The sequence below is a fragment of the Emys orbicularis genome, chromosome 3 (genome assembly GCF_028017835.1).
Source record: "Emys orbicularis isolate rEmyOrb1 chromosome 3, rEmyOrb1.hap1, whole genome shotgun sequence".
Lineage (NCBI taxonomy): Eukaryota > Metazoa > Chordata > Testudines > Emydidae > Emys > Emys orbicularis.
Window position 1 is genome coordinate 133,845,335 of NC_088685.1, and position 20,047 is coordinate 133,865,381.

Here is a 20,047-nt window from a genome sequence, read left to right on the forward strand (position 1 = left end):
ATGTGAAAGGTGCAGTGCATGGTGTTGTTCACAGAGAAAGACTATGTTCTTTGTTAGCAACTTCATTTATCTGTCTCAGGAATTCACTCCCTTTTTCCCATTCCCACAGACACATCTGCGACTGTCTCCCAACCCAGCCTGGCATCACACTCCCAGAGGCTAGCGCAGATTAGGAGGAGGAAGAAGACGACGCGTGAGGACATGTTCTATGAACTTATGGACTGCTCACGAGCGCAGGCAGCCCAGCAGACACAGTGGAGGGAGAACTTGTCACAAATGCACCGAGCAGTCATGGAACGGGAGGAGAGGTGGCGCCAGGAAGACCAGCAGGCTACTCAAACCCTGCTTGGACTAATGAGGGAGCAAACGGAGACGCTCCGGCACCTTGTGGATGTTCTGCAAGACCGGAGGCAGGAGGACAGAGCCCCGCTGCAGTCTATCTCTAACCGCCCTCCCCCGCCACAAAGTCCCACACCCCCCTCACCAAAAGTCCAAAGAAGGAGGGGCAGCAAGGGCCGTTAAAACTTTCAGTCAACCCCTGCAGACTGCTGTAGCACTAGAAGGCTCTCGTTCCACAAAGTTTGAAAAGTCCTTTCCTACCCATCTCACACAAGCCCCCGTCCAAGTTTCCCTCCCCCCCCCCCTTTTCATGTGCGGTTCATAATAAAATATTTGTTTCTGTTAAGTACTGTTTCCAAGATTTTCTTTTAGAGGAGATTCTGTCTGAAGGGGGGGAAGGGGTTTGGTAATTGGACAGGACAGTCACCTTTAGCAGGCTACAGAGGCGGGGGCAGGTCCAGCATCAGGACACATACACAGTGCAGTCACCAGTTACCCTGGTCAGTCTGGGAGGTGGTTTTCATGTTCTGGGGGGCGGGAGGGTTGATCTGTGACTTTGTGGCGGGGGAGGGCAGTTAGAGATCTTATGCCGCGGTCCTTATCCTGGATCACAGAGCCACGCAGCAGGGGGTCTGTAACCCTCCGCCCCCTGCCAGAAAGTCACTTGGCCGACACATACACGCAGTCCCGCCCAGGACTGCTGGCAGGCTCCGTTGAAACAACCAATCCACCACTGCGGAGCCTGTCATTCCCGGAGTTTAGAAGCATCATTTGCATCAGAACACTAAACCCGCCCCCCGCCACAGTCTGCGTCCCCAGTTTAAAACATTCCCGCGAAAACAGTAAGAAAGAGAACGTTGATCATTAACAAAACGGAACAGATTTTATTTGTTGGGAAGGTGGTGAAGGGGGTATGTAACTTGGAAGGATAGTCAACAGTAACTGGGTAAAGAAACGGGGGCAGGTTCAGCATCTGTGTCCACAAACTAAACAGTCACTGGAGACCCTGCTCAGTCAGGAACCTAGCTTTCAAAGCCTCCCTGATGCACAGCGCGTCCCGCTGGGATCTTCTAATCGCCCGGCTGTCTGGCTGGGCGTAATCAGCAGCCAGGCTATTTGCCTCAACCTCCCACCCCGCCATAAAGGTCTCCCCCTTGCTCTCACACAGATTGTGGAGCACACAGCAAGCAGCTATCACAATGGGGATATTGGTTTCGCTGAGATCACAGCGAGTGAGTAAGCTTCTCCATCTCCCCTTGAGACGGCCAAAGGCACACTCCACCACCATTCTGCACTTGCTCAAACGGTAGTTGAACAGTTCTTTTTCTGAGTCCAGGGCGCCAGTATAGGGCTTCATGAGCCAGGGCATTAGCGGGTATGCAGGGTCCCCGAGGATCACTGTAGGCATCTCCACATCCCCAAGACTTATTTTGTGCTCCGGGAAGTAAAGACCTTCCTGCAGCCGTCTAAACAGACCAGAGTTCCTGAACACGCGAGCGTCATGAACCTTGCCCGGCCATCCGACGTTGATGTTTGTAAAACGTCCCCTGTGGTCCACCAGTGCTTGCAGCACCATTGAAAAGTAGCCCTTTCTGTTAATGTACTGGCTGGCCTGGTGGTCCGGTCCCAGGATAGGGATGTGAGTCCCATCTATAGCCCCACCGCAGTTTGGGAATCCCATCTAGGCAAAGCCATCTATGATGAGCTCCACGTTTCCCAGGGTCACTACCTTTGATAGCAGTACCTTGACGATTGCCTTGGCTACTTGCATGACAGCAACCCCCACGGTAGACTTGCCCACACCAAAGTGGTTCGCGACTGACCGGTAGCTGTCTGGCGTTGCAAGCTTCCAGAGGGCTATGGCCACTCGCTTCTGGACAGTCAGGGCTGCTCGCATCCGGGTGTCCTTTCGCTTCAGGGCAGGGGACAGCAACTCACACAGTTCGAGGAAAGTCCCCTTCCGCATGCGAAAGTTTCGCAGCCACTGGGATTCATCCCAGACCTGCAGCACTATGCGGTCCCACCAGTCCGTGCTTGTTTCCAGGGCCCAGAATCGCCGTTCCACAGTATCCACAAGACCCAGTGACACCGAGATGTCCTGGGCGCAGGGTCTCGTGGTTTCTGAGAGCTCTGAGCTACTCTCCGACTTCATGCCCTCACGGTGGTGCCGTAGCCTCCTCTCCTGATTTCTCTGCAGCTGCCTCTGGTAAAGGTGGATGAGAAGCTGCGAGGCGTTGAGAACTGCCACAACTGCAGCGATGGTCGCAGCGGGATCCATGCTCGCACTGCTGTGGCGTCCGCGCTGTCACTGATCAGAAAAGTGCGCAAACTGATTTCCCGCCGGCGCTTTCAGGGAGGGAGGGAGGGCGGGAGTGACGGACGGATGACGACAGGCACCCAAAAGCACCCTCGACACATTTTTTTACCCAGAAGGCATTTGGGGCTCGACCCAGAATTCCAATGGGCAGCGGGGACTGCGGGATAGCTGCCCACAGTGCACCGCTTCCAATGTCGACGCTTGCCCCGTTAGTGTGGACTCACAAAGTCGAATTACTGTCCTTAGTGTGGACACACACGTTCGACTTTGTAATATCGATTCCACATATTCGATTTAACTAAAATCGAACTACTCTCGTAGTGTAGACATACCCTTAATGGCAGTTTTCAGGCACACTGCAAAGAGCTACAAAAGGATCTCTCAAAATTGGGTGACTGGGCAACAAAATAGCAGATGAAATTCAAATGTTGATAAATGCAAAGTAATGCACCTTGGAAAACATAATCCCAACTATACATATAAAATGATGGGGGTCTAAATTAGTGGTTACTACTGAAGAAAGATTTGGGAGTCATTGTGGATAGTTCTCTGAAAAACATCCAATCAATGTGCAGCAGCAGTCAAAAAGGCAAACCGAATGTTGGGAATCATTAAGAAAGGGATAGATAATGAGAGAAAATATATTGTCTCTATAAATCCATGGTACGCCCACATCTTGAATACTGCGTGCAGATGTGGTCATCCCATCTCAAAAAAAGATATATTGAAATTGGAAAAAGTTCAGAAAAGGGCACCAAAAATGATTAGGGGTATGGAACGGCTTCCATAGGAGGAGAAATTAATACGACTGACTTTTCAGCTTGGAAAAGAGACAACTAAGGGGAGATATGATTGAGGTCTATAAAATCATGACTGGTGTGGACAAAGGAAATAAGGAAGTGTTATTTACTCCTTCACATAACACAAGAACTGGGGGGGGGGGGAGGGGGGGGAGAGGGTCACCAAATGAAATTAATAGGCAGCAGGTTTAAAACAAACAAAAAGGAAGTATTTCTTCACACAGCGCACAACTTGTGGAACTCTTTGCCAGAGGATGTTGTGAAGGCCAAGTAAATGGGCAGTGCATTTACATTCAGGAAAACAGGATCACAACCAGCCTTGGTTAAAGAAGCTGCAAACGGCTTTGGTTTAGATAAAACTTCATTAGACAGAAGTTTAACCCTAATAGTTAAGTTTAGTACCCAGAAAGCATGTAATTTTGTTTATGTAGCCCTTTATCCATTATCATTATTCACCGTCTCTTGAATCTCTGATAATAAGCCTATTGTTTTCACTATAACTATATCTCAGTACTGAGGTATTAAGCAAGGTGTTGATCCTGAGCTGCATCATATAAGCTGGTGTGTACACTGTTCCCTTGGGGACCAGAGACCTGGTATTTCTGTGAGTGTTCACTAGATAAGGAGCTGGACACTACAGGAACGCTTCAAAAGAACTCGGGGACTGGAGTACACCTATTATTAACTTGCAAAGTAAAGGAACATAAGAATGGCCATATGGCTCAGATCAATGGTGCACCTAGTCCAGAATCCTGTCTTTAGATAGTGGCTGGTGCTAGATGCTTCAGAGGGAATGAAACAGAACATCAAGTGATACATTCCGTCATCCAGTCCCTGCTTCTGGCAGTCAGAGATTTAGGGACACCCAGAGCATGGGGTTCCATCCCCAACCTTCTTGGCTAATAGTCATGGATGGACCTATCCTCCATGAACTTAACTAAATTATTTTTTGAACCCAGTTATACTTCTAGCCTTCATAACATCCCCTAGCAATGAGTTCAACAGACTGACTATGCGCTGTGTAAAGAAGCACTTTCGTATGTTTGTTTTAAACCTGCTGCCTATCAATTTCATTGGGTGACATCTGGTTCTTGTGTTACATGAAGGGGTAAAAAATACTTCCTTATTCATTTTCACCACACCATTCATGATTTTACAGACCTTTATCATATTCTTCCCTTGTCTAAGGTGAACAGACCCAGTCTTTTTAATCTCTTCTCATATGGAAGCTGTTGCTTACCTCTAATAAGTTTTGTTGCACTTCTGTACTTTTTCCAATCCCAATATATCTTTCTGAGATGGGGTAACCAGAACGGCAGACAGCATTCAAAGTGTGGGCATACCATGCATTTATACAGTGGCATGATGATATTTATTATCTTATCTATCCCATTCCTAACATATATCTTTTGTGACTGCCACTGCGCTTTGAGCAGATTTTTCAGAGAACTATGTAGAAAGGGCTGGCATTGCCCAGAGGAGTGTGCATGGGTGACTAACAGGCTGGTGGTGTCAGGGAGCTAAGTGCAAGCAAGTCTCCCTCATACTGGAGGCAAGGGGGGGGAGGGGAGAGACCCCACCTTGCTACCCCAAAAAACCATCAAACAGGTTAGCCGTGAAAAAGTCCAACACCACAAAATATGAAGGCTCTGTATGGAGGCATCAATATAATAAACTAACGAGGTATAGCAACCTACCAAAGATGCTTATTCTCAATTTCTATGGCTTACCTTTTGTTTCTAGAACAAGTGTTCAGTTTGTTTTGTTGTGTTTTTTTTAACAGCCACATTCTTGAGCACTTTGAGCCTGTGCTCTACGTGGGGATCTCAGCTGTCTCAAGGCAGCATCTCCATACTGAATTCCTGAGCCCATCCTTTCTGGATCCAGTTCACCTGTTGATAAACAAAATGGCCTTATAAGTTGTCCTCATTGTAGATAACAGATTACACGTAAAAACAGCTAACACTAGATAAAGTTATTAGCATTTATGTTTTCCTATCCCAGTTATAAAGAACTGGATCACTGTTTTATCATTCAGATAATTCCATCTCTCATTTCCCACAGTAGTTTCAAATTGTCCAGCCCCTGAACAGAACTGAAGCAGTGCATCTTACAAGTGAGTTAGGGCTTGTCTACATGGGGAAAAAGCCCAAAGTGCCTAGTGTGTACTAGTTTCCTATGTGAACACTTGCACTGCGCACTAAAAGTGCCTTTGTGCATAGTAGCTTTCTCTGCCTGTCCAAAGTGCAGTGTCTCTCTACACTGCAGGATTTTTTTTGGCAGTGGGCATACACGCACAGCCCTCCTAGTATGGTATAAACAGCAGTGCAGATGGTGAAGCATGGATTAAGCCAGTAGAGTAGACACACCTGAAGGGTGTGACATGTACCTGGAGTACATTCCCTACATGTTCTCTACTGGCCCAAGCTGTGCCTCCCATCTACACTGCTACTTTTAGCAGTGTAGTGTCCTGCTGCTTGAGCCTTTCCCTCTGCAGTAAAAAGCTCTGGCAGCAGGGAAAGGCTGCCAGCTCCTGCTGTTGGAGCCCTTCTCCTCTGCAGGGAAAGATTCCGGCAGCAGGAAAACGCTCTGGTGGTGTGTGTGAGGCAGCAGGGAAAGGGTTAAGCTTTCACAATGGCAAGGAAAGGCTTTGGTGGGGTGGAGGCAGCAAGGAGCAGCTAAAGCCTTTTCTCGTGGCCTCCCCTCTCCCAGAAGCTTTCACTAACTTGGGTAGCTATGCACTACAGTGTGGACGCAGTGTGCCTTCCCCGGTGGCATTTAGCTACATGTACACTACGTGCCACTGAAAGTGGTGTGTAATGTAGATGTAGCCTTAGTGTGCAGTAGAGTGTATCCACATGGGGAGATTTGTGCAAAATAGCTAATACACTTTAAATTCACACTCTAGCTTACTGTGCACTAACTTCCCTGTGCAGACAAGCCCTTAGACTGACTGCAGCAAGACGTCTTTTCCCTTATAGAGGTAGTTAAAGTCCAAAATAACGAATGTTGGCTTTATAGTTCCAATTTCATTCGGGGGGGGGGGGGGGGGGGAAGGGTACCCAAACAAAGAAGGATCAGGATATTTTCAAACAAAGAAGGATCAAAAGTACCATAGCACACCAGGGACAGATAGATCAGTTTGATACACTAGCCATGAGCTCTGTTTTGTTCCATTTTCATTTAAAATATGAATTAAAAAAAAATGGAGTTTTGGCCTTGATTGAGTTAAAAAGGTATAGAGGAATTTACACCAAAGAGTTCCTGAACATTCAAAATATGTCCTTGGAATTCAAATAATGGAAACTGGCTCCCTACTAGACTGAGCTTCCTGATTTTGCCAATTTTAAAAAGTTATTTTATGAGGCACCAAGTAGACTAGAAAGTGGATTTGCTGCAATGACTATTACCACAATCAAGTCTCACTTGTACTGTGAGGCACCTTGTGTATTCTGGAGCCTGCAAAAATATAAATGAGTAAGTTGACCTCAGCCAGAAGCCATGCAGGTCAATTAGAGCACTTCTAACAAGGGAAGGTCTCATATGAATCATAGAATATCAGGGTTGGAAGGGACCTCAGGAGGTCATCTAGTCCAACCCCCTGCTCAAAGCAGGACCTAATCCCCAACTAAATCATCCCAGCCAGGGCTTTGTCAAGCCGGGCCTTAAAAACCTCCAAGGAAGGAGACTCCACCACCTCCCTAGGTAACCCATTCCAGTGCTTCACCACCCTCCTAGTGAAATAGTGTTTCCTAATATCCAACCTAGACCTCCCCCAAATAGATCATATGCTTAGTATATGATCTATTTAATCACCTTGATATTATTATTCCCTATATATATAAAAGCAGGTGCAAAAGTGATCTGAAGAGTCATGTCTGCTATGATAGTGATGCAGCACAGAAAGCTGCTAAAACTTAAGTCTTCCTAATTCAGAGGCTCTGTAGTTGTGAAGACAAAGAAGGCCACAGAGCATGCAGCCTGCAACCAGAAAGCTGAATATTAAGTCTAACATTAAGAAACTCTATGGGGGTACATCCTCCTTTTGATGAATGCAATTAAATTTAATGTTCATTCCGTTAACATATATGGGGAGGTAAGAGGTGAATAAACAGAAAGGGACATTTTTTTTTTTTACAAGAAAAGAATGTACACATTGAATCTATTTATATATGTAATCTATTACAAGTAACTGTATCCATAGATTTACTGATGCACTGTGACTAAACTTTTACTATAAGGAAATTCCAAAGCTGAGAGATACTGGAGTTTTCACTGTGGGACAAGAAGTGAAAATAAATTCTAACTTAATCATAATCTTTATTTCAATTTACCTGATTCAATTTTATTAAGTATTTTTCTTGCACACTGTACAAAGGCCTCTTCAACATTCTCCCCGGTTAGTGCACTTGTTTCCAAAAACATCAGCTCTGCATTTGATGCCAGAAAAATAAAAATTTCAGGTCATTAAAACTTTGAAATGCTCTGTTGCAGTACTTGAAACAAGAAAAAAGTTTGTCAGAACAGTAAGAATTTCTTTTAAACAGAAGCTATTTTTAAGTAAGACTCTGAAGCAGTTTAGCCTCCCCCACCCTCTCCAAAAAATAATTAGGTTCTGAAGGTAGGAGTCCTAGAACATACTGAATATTGACATTGTCATGATTACATGTAACTGAAAAACTGTTTTTGGTTTGAGATTTAAACATTCTCCTTCAAGTGCTGGAAACTCAAAGGCAACAGCATTGTGCTCGTGCACGGGAATCAGAATATGAAGCCAACTGCACAGGCCCATCTAGTTCTACTGTTCAAAGCAAGTGGAGTATAAAAATCAGCCAGCATTTATGGTAAGACATTAGATTTATCAAGAGGTTTTAGTAATATAGATATGGATTCTTTAACTGATTGTGTTTTATGTCCCTTTAACTCACCATGCTGTTATTCAGCACAAGTGTTTTCCGGTGAATAATTTAAAAGAATGCCCTAAAAAGCTGCAAGCATGCTGACAGAGAGGAAACGGTGATGTGAGCACCAAACTATGAAGCAGTTCCAAGACAAACCTAAAATACACTTATTTTGAGCAATTTTTTAAACCTCTAAAGGAAGAAGAGATAATTAAATCAGTGGCTAATATTTCCCAAATAGGCCACAAACAATATTACATTCACCAAATATTTATTTGATCATAGACAAATTAAAAATGTTGTTCTAGACTACAAAAGGCTGCATATTGGCTCTATGGCATCAGCGTAACACTTTATCTGGAAGTCAAATATGATAGCAAGGCAATTATTTGGAAGTTTACTGCATCTCTATCCAGGCCTCTGCAGTGAACTTGACCTGGTAACATCCTCCCCTCACCTTTCAGTTATAAAATTCAAGGTTTTTTTGTGAGAGCGAGCGCGAGAGAGCGAACACCCCATTCAGAAAATCCAGTCCTCAATAAAATGTCTACTTAGGAAAAATTAGTTTTAAAGGTGGAAGGAGAGTGGCTAGCAGATTTTGCGGGAATGGGAGGGAGGCAAGGGCAGGGAAACACTGCCATTCTTCTCAGCAGTAGACCAAAATGCCTTCTCCCACTATCCAAACCAAGGGCATATTTGCAGTTTGGATAGACAATACCAACTTGACTTGTTCCAGTGGCTAAAGGACTGTCACTTTATAGGCTTTGCTGGGCTGCCTTCGTCCCTCCTGATCTTCACAAGAAGCTTATGTTGCCTGCCTACCTACCATTCATGTTACATTTCAAAGAGCAGCAAGCTTAACTTCCCTTGACAAGGTTAATCAATGCTGCTCCACAGTGGCTTAAAGCAAGTACTGTACTATATGTTATCACCAGTTAACAGAGCAAGTTACCTGTTTTCCTCTTTGTGAGGAAAAAAGAAAAAGAAAAAAAACACGTAACATTTGAAGTCAATCCCCACACTCAGATGCTCACATAATGTTGTATTGCCTGCAATTTTTGTATCATAGCAAAATCATGCAGGAGACTGAAGATCCGGTCTTGGGGTTTTTTTAGAACTCTGTTCTGTCTTCCTTCCCTTTCTCCCCTTAAATCGCAGAAAAGAATCAGCTGGCCTTTAACTTTCATATTTTTCCCCAGATAATGCTCTTCCAGATCCATGCAGGGAGGGGAACCTCTATGCCTGGATCTCACCCCTCCCACATGGAAGCTGCCTTTGTGGTACCATCCCACCCCAAGAATCTGCAAAAGAATCTCCATGGGAGAGGGATCCTCATCGGGGGAAAGAGAGGATCTTCTAGCTCTCAATTATTCATCATCTTCTCCCCAGCCCTATGGTGATATATCCTGGAGCTGTGTTGCCTGTATTTCTGCCATATTTCCTTTGTAGATCTTCTCTATGGTTAGGAACCCTTCTTTAAGAGGGCCCTGAGAATAGTTATGTGTAGGGGGAATCCTTGGTAGTGTGACTTCAATGAAGCTGTGCTATTAGGGAACAGGAAGTAGAGGATGAAGCACCTGAGGCACACAGCCCTTACATGGATGGTTCTAACCTCCCCTGGATTCCTGGAAAATGGGGACTTTGTGGGCCATCTTTTTGGCCTTTTCTGTTGTCGGGGAAGGAAGCCAGTGAAGTGAACTCTCTCAGGAAACTACATGATGGGAGCCTCCCTGAATAAAATTTCCTCCCTCCTCCCCCTTTACTTCAGCGAAGCCCTCGGTATTTAATACTAAATTAAGGGGAAGAGGTATTACATGGATAACAGTATTAGAATTTTAACAAGGTTTGTAAGTGGGCAAACATTAGTTCTTTAGACACAAGAGCTGAATAATTTGAAGTAAAAATCTTCAAATCTAGATTAAACAGACTACCTACCATTTTCTTGTGCAAACCTGGATGCTTCTAAAAAAGTAACTTCACGATCTGCATCGAGATCCTTTTTGTTCCCACACAGTATGATAACAATATTTTGACTTGCTAACATCCTTGCATCCGTCAACCAATTAGTAAGTGCGTTGTAGGTTTCTCGGCTGCGTAACACAAAAACAACATTTCTATAATATACAATTAATATTTCTATAAACTTCTGGACCAGGATGACCTAGAGGATAGAACTCAAGAGACCTGGGTTCTAATTCCTGTCTCTGCCACTGGCATGCTGGGTGACCTTGGACAAGTTACTTCCTCAGTTTCCCCATTTTCAAAATGGGGATAAAACTGAACTCCTTTGTAAAGCATGTTGAGATCTACAGATGAAGAGCATTACAAGAGGTTATTTCCTGTCACCAGAGTTCTTTGAGATAGACTCTGCATATTCACACTCGTGAGATATGTCAATGGTGCAGCTCTAGTGGATTATTTTGACAGAACCTGTTGGAGCACTCACTCATACCCTCCTACTCTTCTTTTCACTGTTCCTCAACTTTGAGTCAGACTATAAAAGAGGGCATGATGTTCTGCCCACCTCACTTCCTTCTACCCCCCCCCCCACCCCCCCAAGTCCAGAATTACAGTTAGAACTCCAAGGAAGAGGGGAACTTTATAACCGAAAGAAAGTTTAAAAGTCTGTCCTTGGGTAGGAACAGCCTTTCTGCCAAAGAGTCCAGAATCACTAAGAGGATCCTTTGAGTGGAAAGCAAAAGTGACAGTCTCTTATCATGAGTCCCAGTCTTCCAAGAAGGCGGCAGGTTGTGGGGATATAGCACTGCAAAGCTTACTTGAGAGGATGCTTTGATTAGCCAATTGTCTAAGGACAGGTCTGCATGAATCTCTTACCTCTTTAAATGCACTGTCAACTGCAGACAGGCACTTGGGGACAATAAACACACCACATGAGAGGATGTTGTACTGGAAATGGTTCTTCCTCCCCACTACAAAATGAAGATATTTTCTGTGCATTTGAAACATGCATCTTTGAGACTGAGTGCTCCAAACCAAACTTGAAGGGCAAGGGAAGGTATTACAGATGCTAGGGTTAACATCCACAATAGAAACTTTCTGACAAAGTTTCCTGAGGTCCAGTATAGATCTGTCTCTGGGATCAGTAAATATCTTGAGTAAAAACCCCTCTCTCTGAACTCCTTTGGCACTTCTTCTATTGCCCTCATCTCCAAAAGAGAGAGAGCCTCTGTTCATAGCAGACTTTCATAAATAAGAGGGACTCCTGAATAATCCATTGTATATAGATTCTTATACTACGCTCATCACCGTAGTATCTGAGTGCTTTCTGGTAGTGCATTCAGCAATGTGACTACACAACCTGTCACGTGTTGTTTGTTCTCACATCCTGTCCCCAAAGGGAAAGAGTGTGAAGTGGAATGTCTTGTTTCGGTATGGGTGGTTTTTAAAAAGTAAGTCTACCTCTTGCTACGTGAATAGGGAAGGAGGGGGTGAAGTATTTGAACTGGCTTGCACATCCGCTTCGTATCATTTCCAAATGCCCATCTTGAACTGGGATAACCAGACATTTTAAAAATTACATAGGTGGTATCCAAATGAGGTGCTGGGCGGAGAGGAGGGAGATATGGTTCCATATTGGTTCATAGTTCTTGATCCTCATAAGTCTGTGACCTCAGGTCTGACCCAGAAAAAGTCACTGGGTCTTCCTGATCTTTATTTGTGGCTTATAGTATCCTCCTTATCAACATCAAAGGAGGACCTGTTGATGTTGGTATTGTAGCTTTTGATTTAAACATGAGGAACTAGATGAAAATGGATATTTTTTGTCTGTTACCTAAAGACTTACCTCAGGTTTCCTTTGGGAGGTTGGTATATTCCCCAACAACATAGCAGTAGACCTAGTATCCTTCGTCTTAGTGGAGAATAAGCTATCCCCCTTCAAATGGGAGGTTCTTTACTCTTACTTTTGTCTCTGAAGGCAGACTGAGACAAGCATGACATTTAAGAAATTGCTGAGGCTACTGCTCTTCCAAATGCATCAGAGGAATCGAATGCTGCAATCAGCGTTTTGCCACTAACTGTCCCTCTGATATCAGTGCATTAGCCAGCTCGCTCTGATCTTCTGTAAGAGATCTTTAAATACCACCATCTTTTCCTAAAGATGCAACTAGTACCTTGCCATTGTATACTCTGATGCCAAGCGTTGCCAACAAGAATTTTCTGCCAGTTACATCTATCATCTTTCCCTCTGTCTGCTGGTGTAAAGTCAACTTCATTGGCCTTTGAGCTCTGAACTGCAGCCTCAACTATGAGAGTGTTGGGAGAGGGGTGAATGTGAAAATAAAGTTTTGTTAAGGAACCTGATAAACTATTATCTCCCTTCTTGGGCACAGCCTGTATTGATGCAGGCTTGGACCATATGTTTTTGGCTGGCTCTAAAAGCTCATTCAATAGCAGCAATGTAGTCGTCTTCTTGGAACCAAGGATATCAAATTTAGGCTGTAGAGTTTCTTTCACTGCCACAGGAGGAATTTTAAGAGTTGTTGCCATTCTTCCTATTAATTTGTAAAACAAGACTGTATCCTCTGAAAGAGGCATGCTAATGCCATGTTCTCAGCTGGAGAGATCTGGTCCTCCAGCTCTGGATTCATCTCTTTATAACATTCCAGCACTACCAGAGTATATCTGGAATAACTACTGGAGACTGGTCCTTCTCTCTAGAAGCTGACAGATCCCGGATCTTTGGAGCCAATAAGAGATCTCCCTTAGTTTTTTCATATAGCGAGACTGCCGAGTGTCAGGGTAATGCCCAGGAGGATGACACGAGGGCCATCTAGCCCAGGGAGGTATACAATAATCTGGCCAATAGTTCATTCTAGGCTCTATTTCATATCACCTGTCAGGGTATGGTGCTTGCTTAAATGATGGATGCTTAGCAGAATACCCTTGCTTGTGGGTATTGCTGTTGAAATAAAAAGTGGTGTAGCTTGTTCCAATTCTAATTTGTTCATATCTTGCACACAAAGTTACTGCTTTGAGTAACCTAGTTGTTTTGTACACTACAATCATATCGGCATTTATTTCTGTGGAAGTTTTTAACCAGGGTTTACAATTCAGCAATAAGAGCTCACTTTGGAATGAAGTTTAGCACAAGAGCTTTAGACTAGCAGTTTACTGGTGTACACATCAGTTCACCAAAAAAAATACTTCTACTGAAGTATAATGACATAACTATGAAACATTCTGTATATGTTCTCATGTTTATGGCAATACAAAATTCCTCTAACTAAACATTTTGAGTAGCTATCTAGCTTAGTGTTTAAAAAAAAAAAAAGGGCACCATATTAAGCAAGAACGCCACCTCTAAAGAATTTTCAAGGATATATAAAAATCAGTTACAGACTGGTGTTCTACAAGAAGTTGGTTATAGAACATCAGACGGGAGAAGACAGTTGATCCTAAAGTCAGTGCATATAAATCTGATTAACCATTGTTGAGAACTGGGTTTCACTACCAGCTAAGAAATCTCAGAGAACCTTAAAATAAAAAATTAAGACAGAACCATGAACAGAAGTAATTCTAGTACTACATCTAGAGCTGTAGCTTCCAAATCTTGGGGGGGGGAGGAGGGGAGAAGGGAGAAATCCAGTCAACCACCTCACTTTCTCCAGAGAGCAAGAGGGGAACTGCCATACCAGCACACAGATAAGTCAGATTTCCAGAAAAGGATTTGCTTCCTCAGTCAAGAGGCTAAATTCTGCTCTTCACTTGTGACACCCTGGGCTTGGTAAACTAGTGTCAGATTGTTACACTGTTTCTACCTTATATTAATGCTGCTTTAGAGCACAGTGGAACTTCACTGTTTAGACCCTGATCATCCCACTAGATCTTCTCCACACTAATTCCAGCTGAATTCATTTTACTGGAACACAGGTGACCAGAACTATACACAGTATTCCTATTAGCAATGCCTTATACAATGGCATTAATACTTCTCTCTCTACTGGAAATGCCTTGCCGGATATACCTTAAGAGCACATTTGCCTTTTTTCACAGCCGCACCACATTAAAGCATCCTGTGACTGACCAACAAACCAGGTCTCTCCTCCTCTGTCGCTTCCAACTGATAAGCCCCCAGGCATTGATTTTAAAGAAAAAACATTTTGAACCATTAATAGTATCTAGTATCAAATGAATTATAGACTTAAGTAAAAGAGAAAAAGCCAGAAATGGTTAATTTTTATTACCTGGTAATGTCATAGACAAGCAAAGCACCCGCTGCACCTCTGTAGTAACTTCTTGTTACAGACCTGAAAGGGAATTTTAAGTTATACAATTATGCTCCCATAATGCCTTTGTCATCTCAAGTCTGGGTTACCATGATGTGTTCCACATGGGGCTATGCTTTCAAAGACTTTAAGGTCAGAAGGGACCATTATGATCATCTAGTCTGACCTCCTGCACAACACAGAATCTCACCCACCCACTCCTATAACAAACCCCTAACCTATGTCTGAGTTATTGAAGTCCTCAAATCGTGGTTTAAAGACCTCAAGATGCAGAGAATCCTCCAGCAAGTGACCCGTGCCCCATGCTGCAGAGGAAGGCGAAAAACCTCCAGGGCCTCTGCGAATCTGCCCTGAAGGAAAATTCCAAATATGGCGATCAGCTAAACCCTGAGCACGTGGGCAAGACTCACCAGCCAGCACCCAGGAAAGACCATTCAGAAACTGAAGCTAATAATTAAGCAGTATTTCTTGGAGGAAGCATCTTCCACCAATGTTTTACAATCTGCACTGGTTACCGAGTGACTTCCAGATGGAGCTTGAACTGTTGGTTTGACCTATGAGTTCCAAACTCTCTGGGTCCTGACTACACGAGAGATTGTCTTCACTCATTCCAGGGCAATTGTGATCATCTGAAGTGCATGAACAGTCCTCTGATTTAAACAGGCAATGCCCAACAGCAGGACATTCTCAGGAGCCTTCAGCTTTGAAATTAATTTCCCCTATTATTTGGTCTGTCTTTTGTGACCTTCGGTGGAGGTTTTCCTAAGAGGCTCTTATTGGGTATGTCTACACTGTCTGCAATGTAAGCCCAGGTTCTGAACTCTGGCTCAAGCCTAGCCGCCTCTGCCATCTACACACAAATAGCACTAACCCAGGGCTTGGACCCAGGACCCTACAGTCGACCCAGAGTTCAAGCCCTATTGCTTTCCAGTGTAGGCACAGCCCCACTAGACTCACGCTCTGGGAGTCTGCCAAAAATATTCCACGATCCCATGGGCTAGCCTACTTTGTCTTCTGGACAGTGAAGTTTCCCCATGCTGCACCACAAACAGGCTAGAGTGGCCACATTTTGGGAAGTGCTAAAAAATCTGGGATATGGGTGTTTGGATTTGGGCCCTCATAATTCAGTGTAGACACTGGCTCCCCAAGTTGGGACCCCGGGTTCAACAATTACTAACTTGGAGTTACAAATGAGTAAAGATGCTCAAACCCTAGGTTAACTATCCCAGGGTCTGCTAACTTGAGTTCCACTAACCCTGGGTATGTCTACACTGCAATGTAAGTCCATTGTGTTTCAGACATGATATTTTTTTAAAATTCACAGCTTCACCAGATAAAGAGAGTCACCCAGTGTAGGTCAGTTGTAGTTTAGCTTTAAGCAACTAAAAATTATTTCTAATTGGAGTTTTGATCAACCATTTCAGTTAAAGAATATTGAAGTAGACATAACTTATCGTTCAGTACTTTTAGATAGAGGTCCATTCAAATATTTGTATCAAAGCCTTCAGTATCTACATTTTAACTGGGATCCTGGAATATACTAGATAATAAATAGCTAATAATAAATAATAAAATTTAAGGAGTGGAGAGAGGCAACTGTCTCAATTGTCAAAACCAAAACACCAATGTACCTTTAACAATATATTGTACCCATACCAGCATGTCTGGGGCATAGGTCAGTTTCTCTAGAAGTGTATTTGGCAGACTATGAATGTATTTGACAAATGTACTAGGACTATTTTCGTAACAGACTACACTGATATTGGGATTTATTTTCTTGTATATTTTGATTGGCATAGAGTTTCTTGGCATTTCCTTGTTCCAGCCAGAAGTTTTCTACACAAATCTGAGTACTCAAAATTTGATAACATAATATTTGAATTTTGTTAGCAAACTTAAGGCATGTATTCTTCTATTTACATACCTTAACCATTATATAAACTTACACTACACAACCAACCGCATGAGTGGTGTTTCACTATATGAAAAACAGAAGGCCAGAACCTCAGCTGATGCAAGTCAGCATCATTCTGCTGAAGTCAATGGAGCTATGCCAGTTTACACAAGCTGAGACTCAGGCTCAGTGGAACAGAGTTAGCCATAACAAGCAGATACAACCCCAATGACTCAGACATTAACTGCACCCATTTACACCAGGGCTGAATTTGGTCCATAATATCTACATCTCCAATTTAGTATTAAATATTCTTTAATAAAGTAAATGAAAAAGATACCTGAATCTCTCTTGTCCTGCTGTGTCCCATATCTGTAATTTTACATATTTACCCCCTACATTTATTATCTTTGAACCAAATTCCACTCCTATAGTATGATTTGAGTCATCTTTGACTAAAACAGAAAGAAAAACAGATTTAGTGTTTATTTTGAGAACATTTCAGGTTTATGATTAGATGTTTTTACATAACTTAGAAACATTTCAATATATATTCATTGTGAAGAGTATAAACAATGAAAGTGCCATTAAAAACAGATCTCTACCACTTACTGTAAATGCTAGATAAGTCACTTTCTGTGACGCATATGCTCCCAATTTAGGCAGGAGCAAAACTCTTCAAGTGTAACCATAAAGTTACAGCCTGCTTGTCAAAAGACCGGATGAATTGTTCATAATCCAACATATTTCCTGTGCCATCAATACATTTTCTCCCCCCCACCCCAATTTTTGAATATCCTGACCAATTCAAAATATCACCGCAGGAAAGGTTCGCTTTTAAATAAAGCCACTTCATAATACTAAACCCACTAGCAATTTTGGGAGTAATTTTAATATAGTCTCTGTAAGACCATGTTTAAGGCTCTACATTTTTAAAAACAGACCAATTCAATACAATAGCAGAACACAAAGGACTCAGTCTTGTCCACAAATATGCAGGCTCTATTTCTCCTGTAAAGCTTGTTCTTGCACACACATATGGAGCTCAAATTTCAAAATGGGCAGCAACGCACACCTGCTTAAGCACAGGAGCATGCTCCAGTGCATAACTATGGGACCATGTGAGTGTTGCATGGGTCTCCCAGTACATAATGCACACTTTGTGTATCAGAATCCCAGTTCATTTTTGTTTAAATATCATGATAATGAATGCATGACTCGAAGTGATAAATGTAAGATAAACCAGTAAAACATTAGGCACCACTACCAAAGTCAAAGTATCTGCCAACTATTTAACATGAAAGGCAGGGTTGTCTATCAGTAGGGCCCTACCAAATTCACGGTCCATTTTGGTCAATTTCACGGTCATCGGATTTTAAAAATAATAAATTTCATGGTTTAAGCTATTTAAATCTGAAATTTCAGTGTTGTAATTGTAGGGGTCCTCACCCAAAAGGATTTGTGTGGGGTGGTCGCAAGATTATTGGGGGGGGCGCGTTTGCGGTACTGCTACCCTTACTTCTCTGCTGCTGCTGGTGGTGGTGCTGCCTTCAGAGTTGCTGCTCTCCAGCCAGCCAGCTCTGAAGGCTGCGCAGAAGTAACAGTGGCCATAGTGCAATCCCCCTAAAATAACTCTGCAAACCCCCTGCAACTCCCTTTTGGGTCAGGACCCCCAATTTGAGAAACTCTCCTGCAAAATCTGCAAACAAAAACACAGATTTCACAGGGGGAGACCAGATTTCACAATTCACGACGCGTTTTTCATGGCAGTGAATTTTGTAGGGCCCTATCTATCAGTCATAGCAAGAGACTAGGCATTGAGAGACTACCCGAGTGTCCTTGGGAAACTCGGGTTCTTTCTGCCTCAGCTGCCCATCTAGATAAATAGCAATAAAACCTTCCCAACTTTGTGAAATGCTTTGAGAGTATTATGCACTACCATGCCTTATAGTTTAACAGGATTGCCTCTGTAGTTAAAGTTTGAATTATGACATCTGTTTAAAGATGGACCTTTCTAAGGTTTCTAAAATCGACAGTCTTAGTTGGATTTCTCTTTCATCAGCAGGTAGGATTAATAACACAAATTTAGTGTAATTTTAGCCCAGAGTTCCAGAAATATAAGCCTCCACCCCCAAAAGAGCCATTTCTTAAAAATTTTTTGGTGGGTGGTTTGTTTGTGTGTGTCCAGAGCTACAGATCAAACTGTTGATGCAATGCGAGTCAAAGGTAGTGCATGACATCCACTAAATCTTTGGGGATTTAGTGACAATAGCTTTTAAGAAAATAAATTATATATATATAAATATAAATATAAATATAAATTTTTTTTTTTACAGTGCACATGTGCCAATACAGAAAAACAGCAAGAGTTTCCATTGCTGTCATCCATATGCTTTAAACTCATCTAAGTACTCTTAAAAAAAAAATCAAACAGATTACTCTGAAATTTGGTGTGCCTCATGGGGGCACGATAGTGTTAGTGATCCAAATTTGCAGTCATTTGACCAAGGGGTTCCCAAGTTACAGCACCCCCACAAAATGGTTTATTCTGCTGCCTTGTACTGTTACACTGAGAGGTACTTCGAATGGATGAATCACAGACCTACCTCTTGATGGCTGTGAACTCACCATTCAATTAAACATAATTAATCATAACCCCCCACTTAAGACAAAAGGAGTTTTGAACTGAGTGGCGGGAGGTTGCTGCAATTTAAGGCTTGGGCCTGGTCTACACTACAGAGTTAGGTCCACGCAAGGCAGCTTATGTCAACCTAACTATGTAAGTGCCTACACTAAAAATTTGCTCCCACCAACGTATCTGCCTCACTGTATCGACTTAATTCGACCTCCATGAGTCAGTGTTGATGTAGTTAGGTCGACACAGTGCCAAGGTAGACACTGCATTGCTTACATCGACTGTTACTGGCTTTGAGAAGCCATTGCACAATGCCCCACACTGACAGTAAAAGTGCTCTTAGTCAGGACATGCCTGCCGACACAAGGAGAAAGTGAGGACACACAAACGATGCAATTACTGCAGTGGCTGTATGCCGACATAAATTAAGTCGACTTAATTTTGTAGTGTAGATATGCCCTTGGTCTACAGTAGCAACTTATGTTGGTATAACTACTTTGCTCAGGGGTGTGTAAAAGGAAAAACAGGTATATAAAATCCACACCCCTGAACGATGCAAGATTATACTGACCTAACTCCAAATGTAGAGAGTATTACATCAACAGAAGCGCTTCTCCTGTTGACTTAGCTACCGCCTCTCAGGGAGGTGGATTACCTACGCCAAGGGAAGAAGTCTCCCCATCGGCGTAGTAGTGACTTCACTGAAGTGCTGTGGCTGCGCTGCTGCGGCATTCTAAGCATAGACAAGACCTGACAGTCATGGGTGGCACTTTCATTTTGGTGGGGAACAAAGTATGGGGGGGGGGGGGAGAGTTAGATGTGTGAAGGCTTCCCAGGAACAGAGGAGGGTTTGTGGCCGCAGTGAAGGGAGGGGGGGAAATGGAGATGGATGGCAGAGGTTAGAGGCTTAAGT

At 43.1% G+C, this 20,047-nt stretch overlaps 1 protein-coding gene across 2 annotated transcripts in view; it reads right to left on the bottom strand.

Moving 5' to 3' along the window:
• RAB4A (RAB4A, member RAS oncogene family) overlaps window positions 1-20,047 on the bottom strand; it is a 40,324-nt gene that overhangs the window by 5,837 nt on the left and 14,440 nt on the right. For both annotated transcript variants that reach the window (XM_065400784.1, XM_065400785.1), the window contains exons 3-7: window positions 16,840-16,954; window positions 14,564-14,626; window positions 10,293-10,447; window positions 7,791-7,886; window positions 5,187-5,348 (exon numbers count right to left, since the gene is read on the bottom strand). In XM_065400784.1, the coding sequence (XP_065256856.1) occupies window positions 5,233-5,348; window positions 7,791-7,886; window positions 10,293-10,447; window positions 14,564-14,626; window positions 16,840-16,954 (545 nt within the window). In that variant the 3' untranslated portion in view covers window positions 5,187-5,232. The remainder of the gene's footprint in view (window positions 1-5,186; window positions 5,349-7,790; window positions 7,887-10,292; window positions 10,448-14,563; window positions 14,627-16,839; window positions 16,955-20,047) is intronic.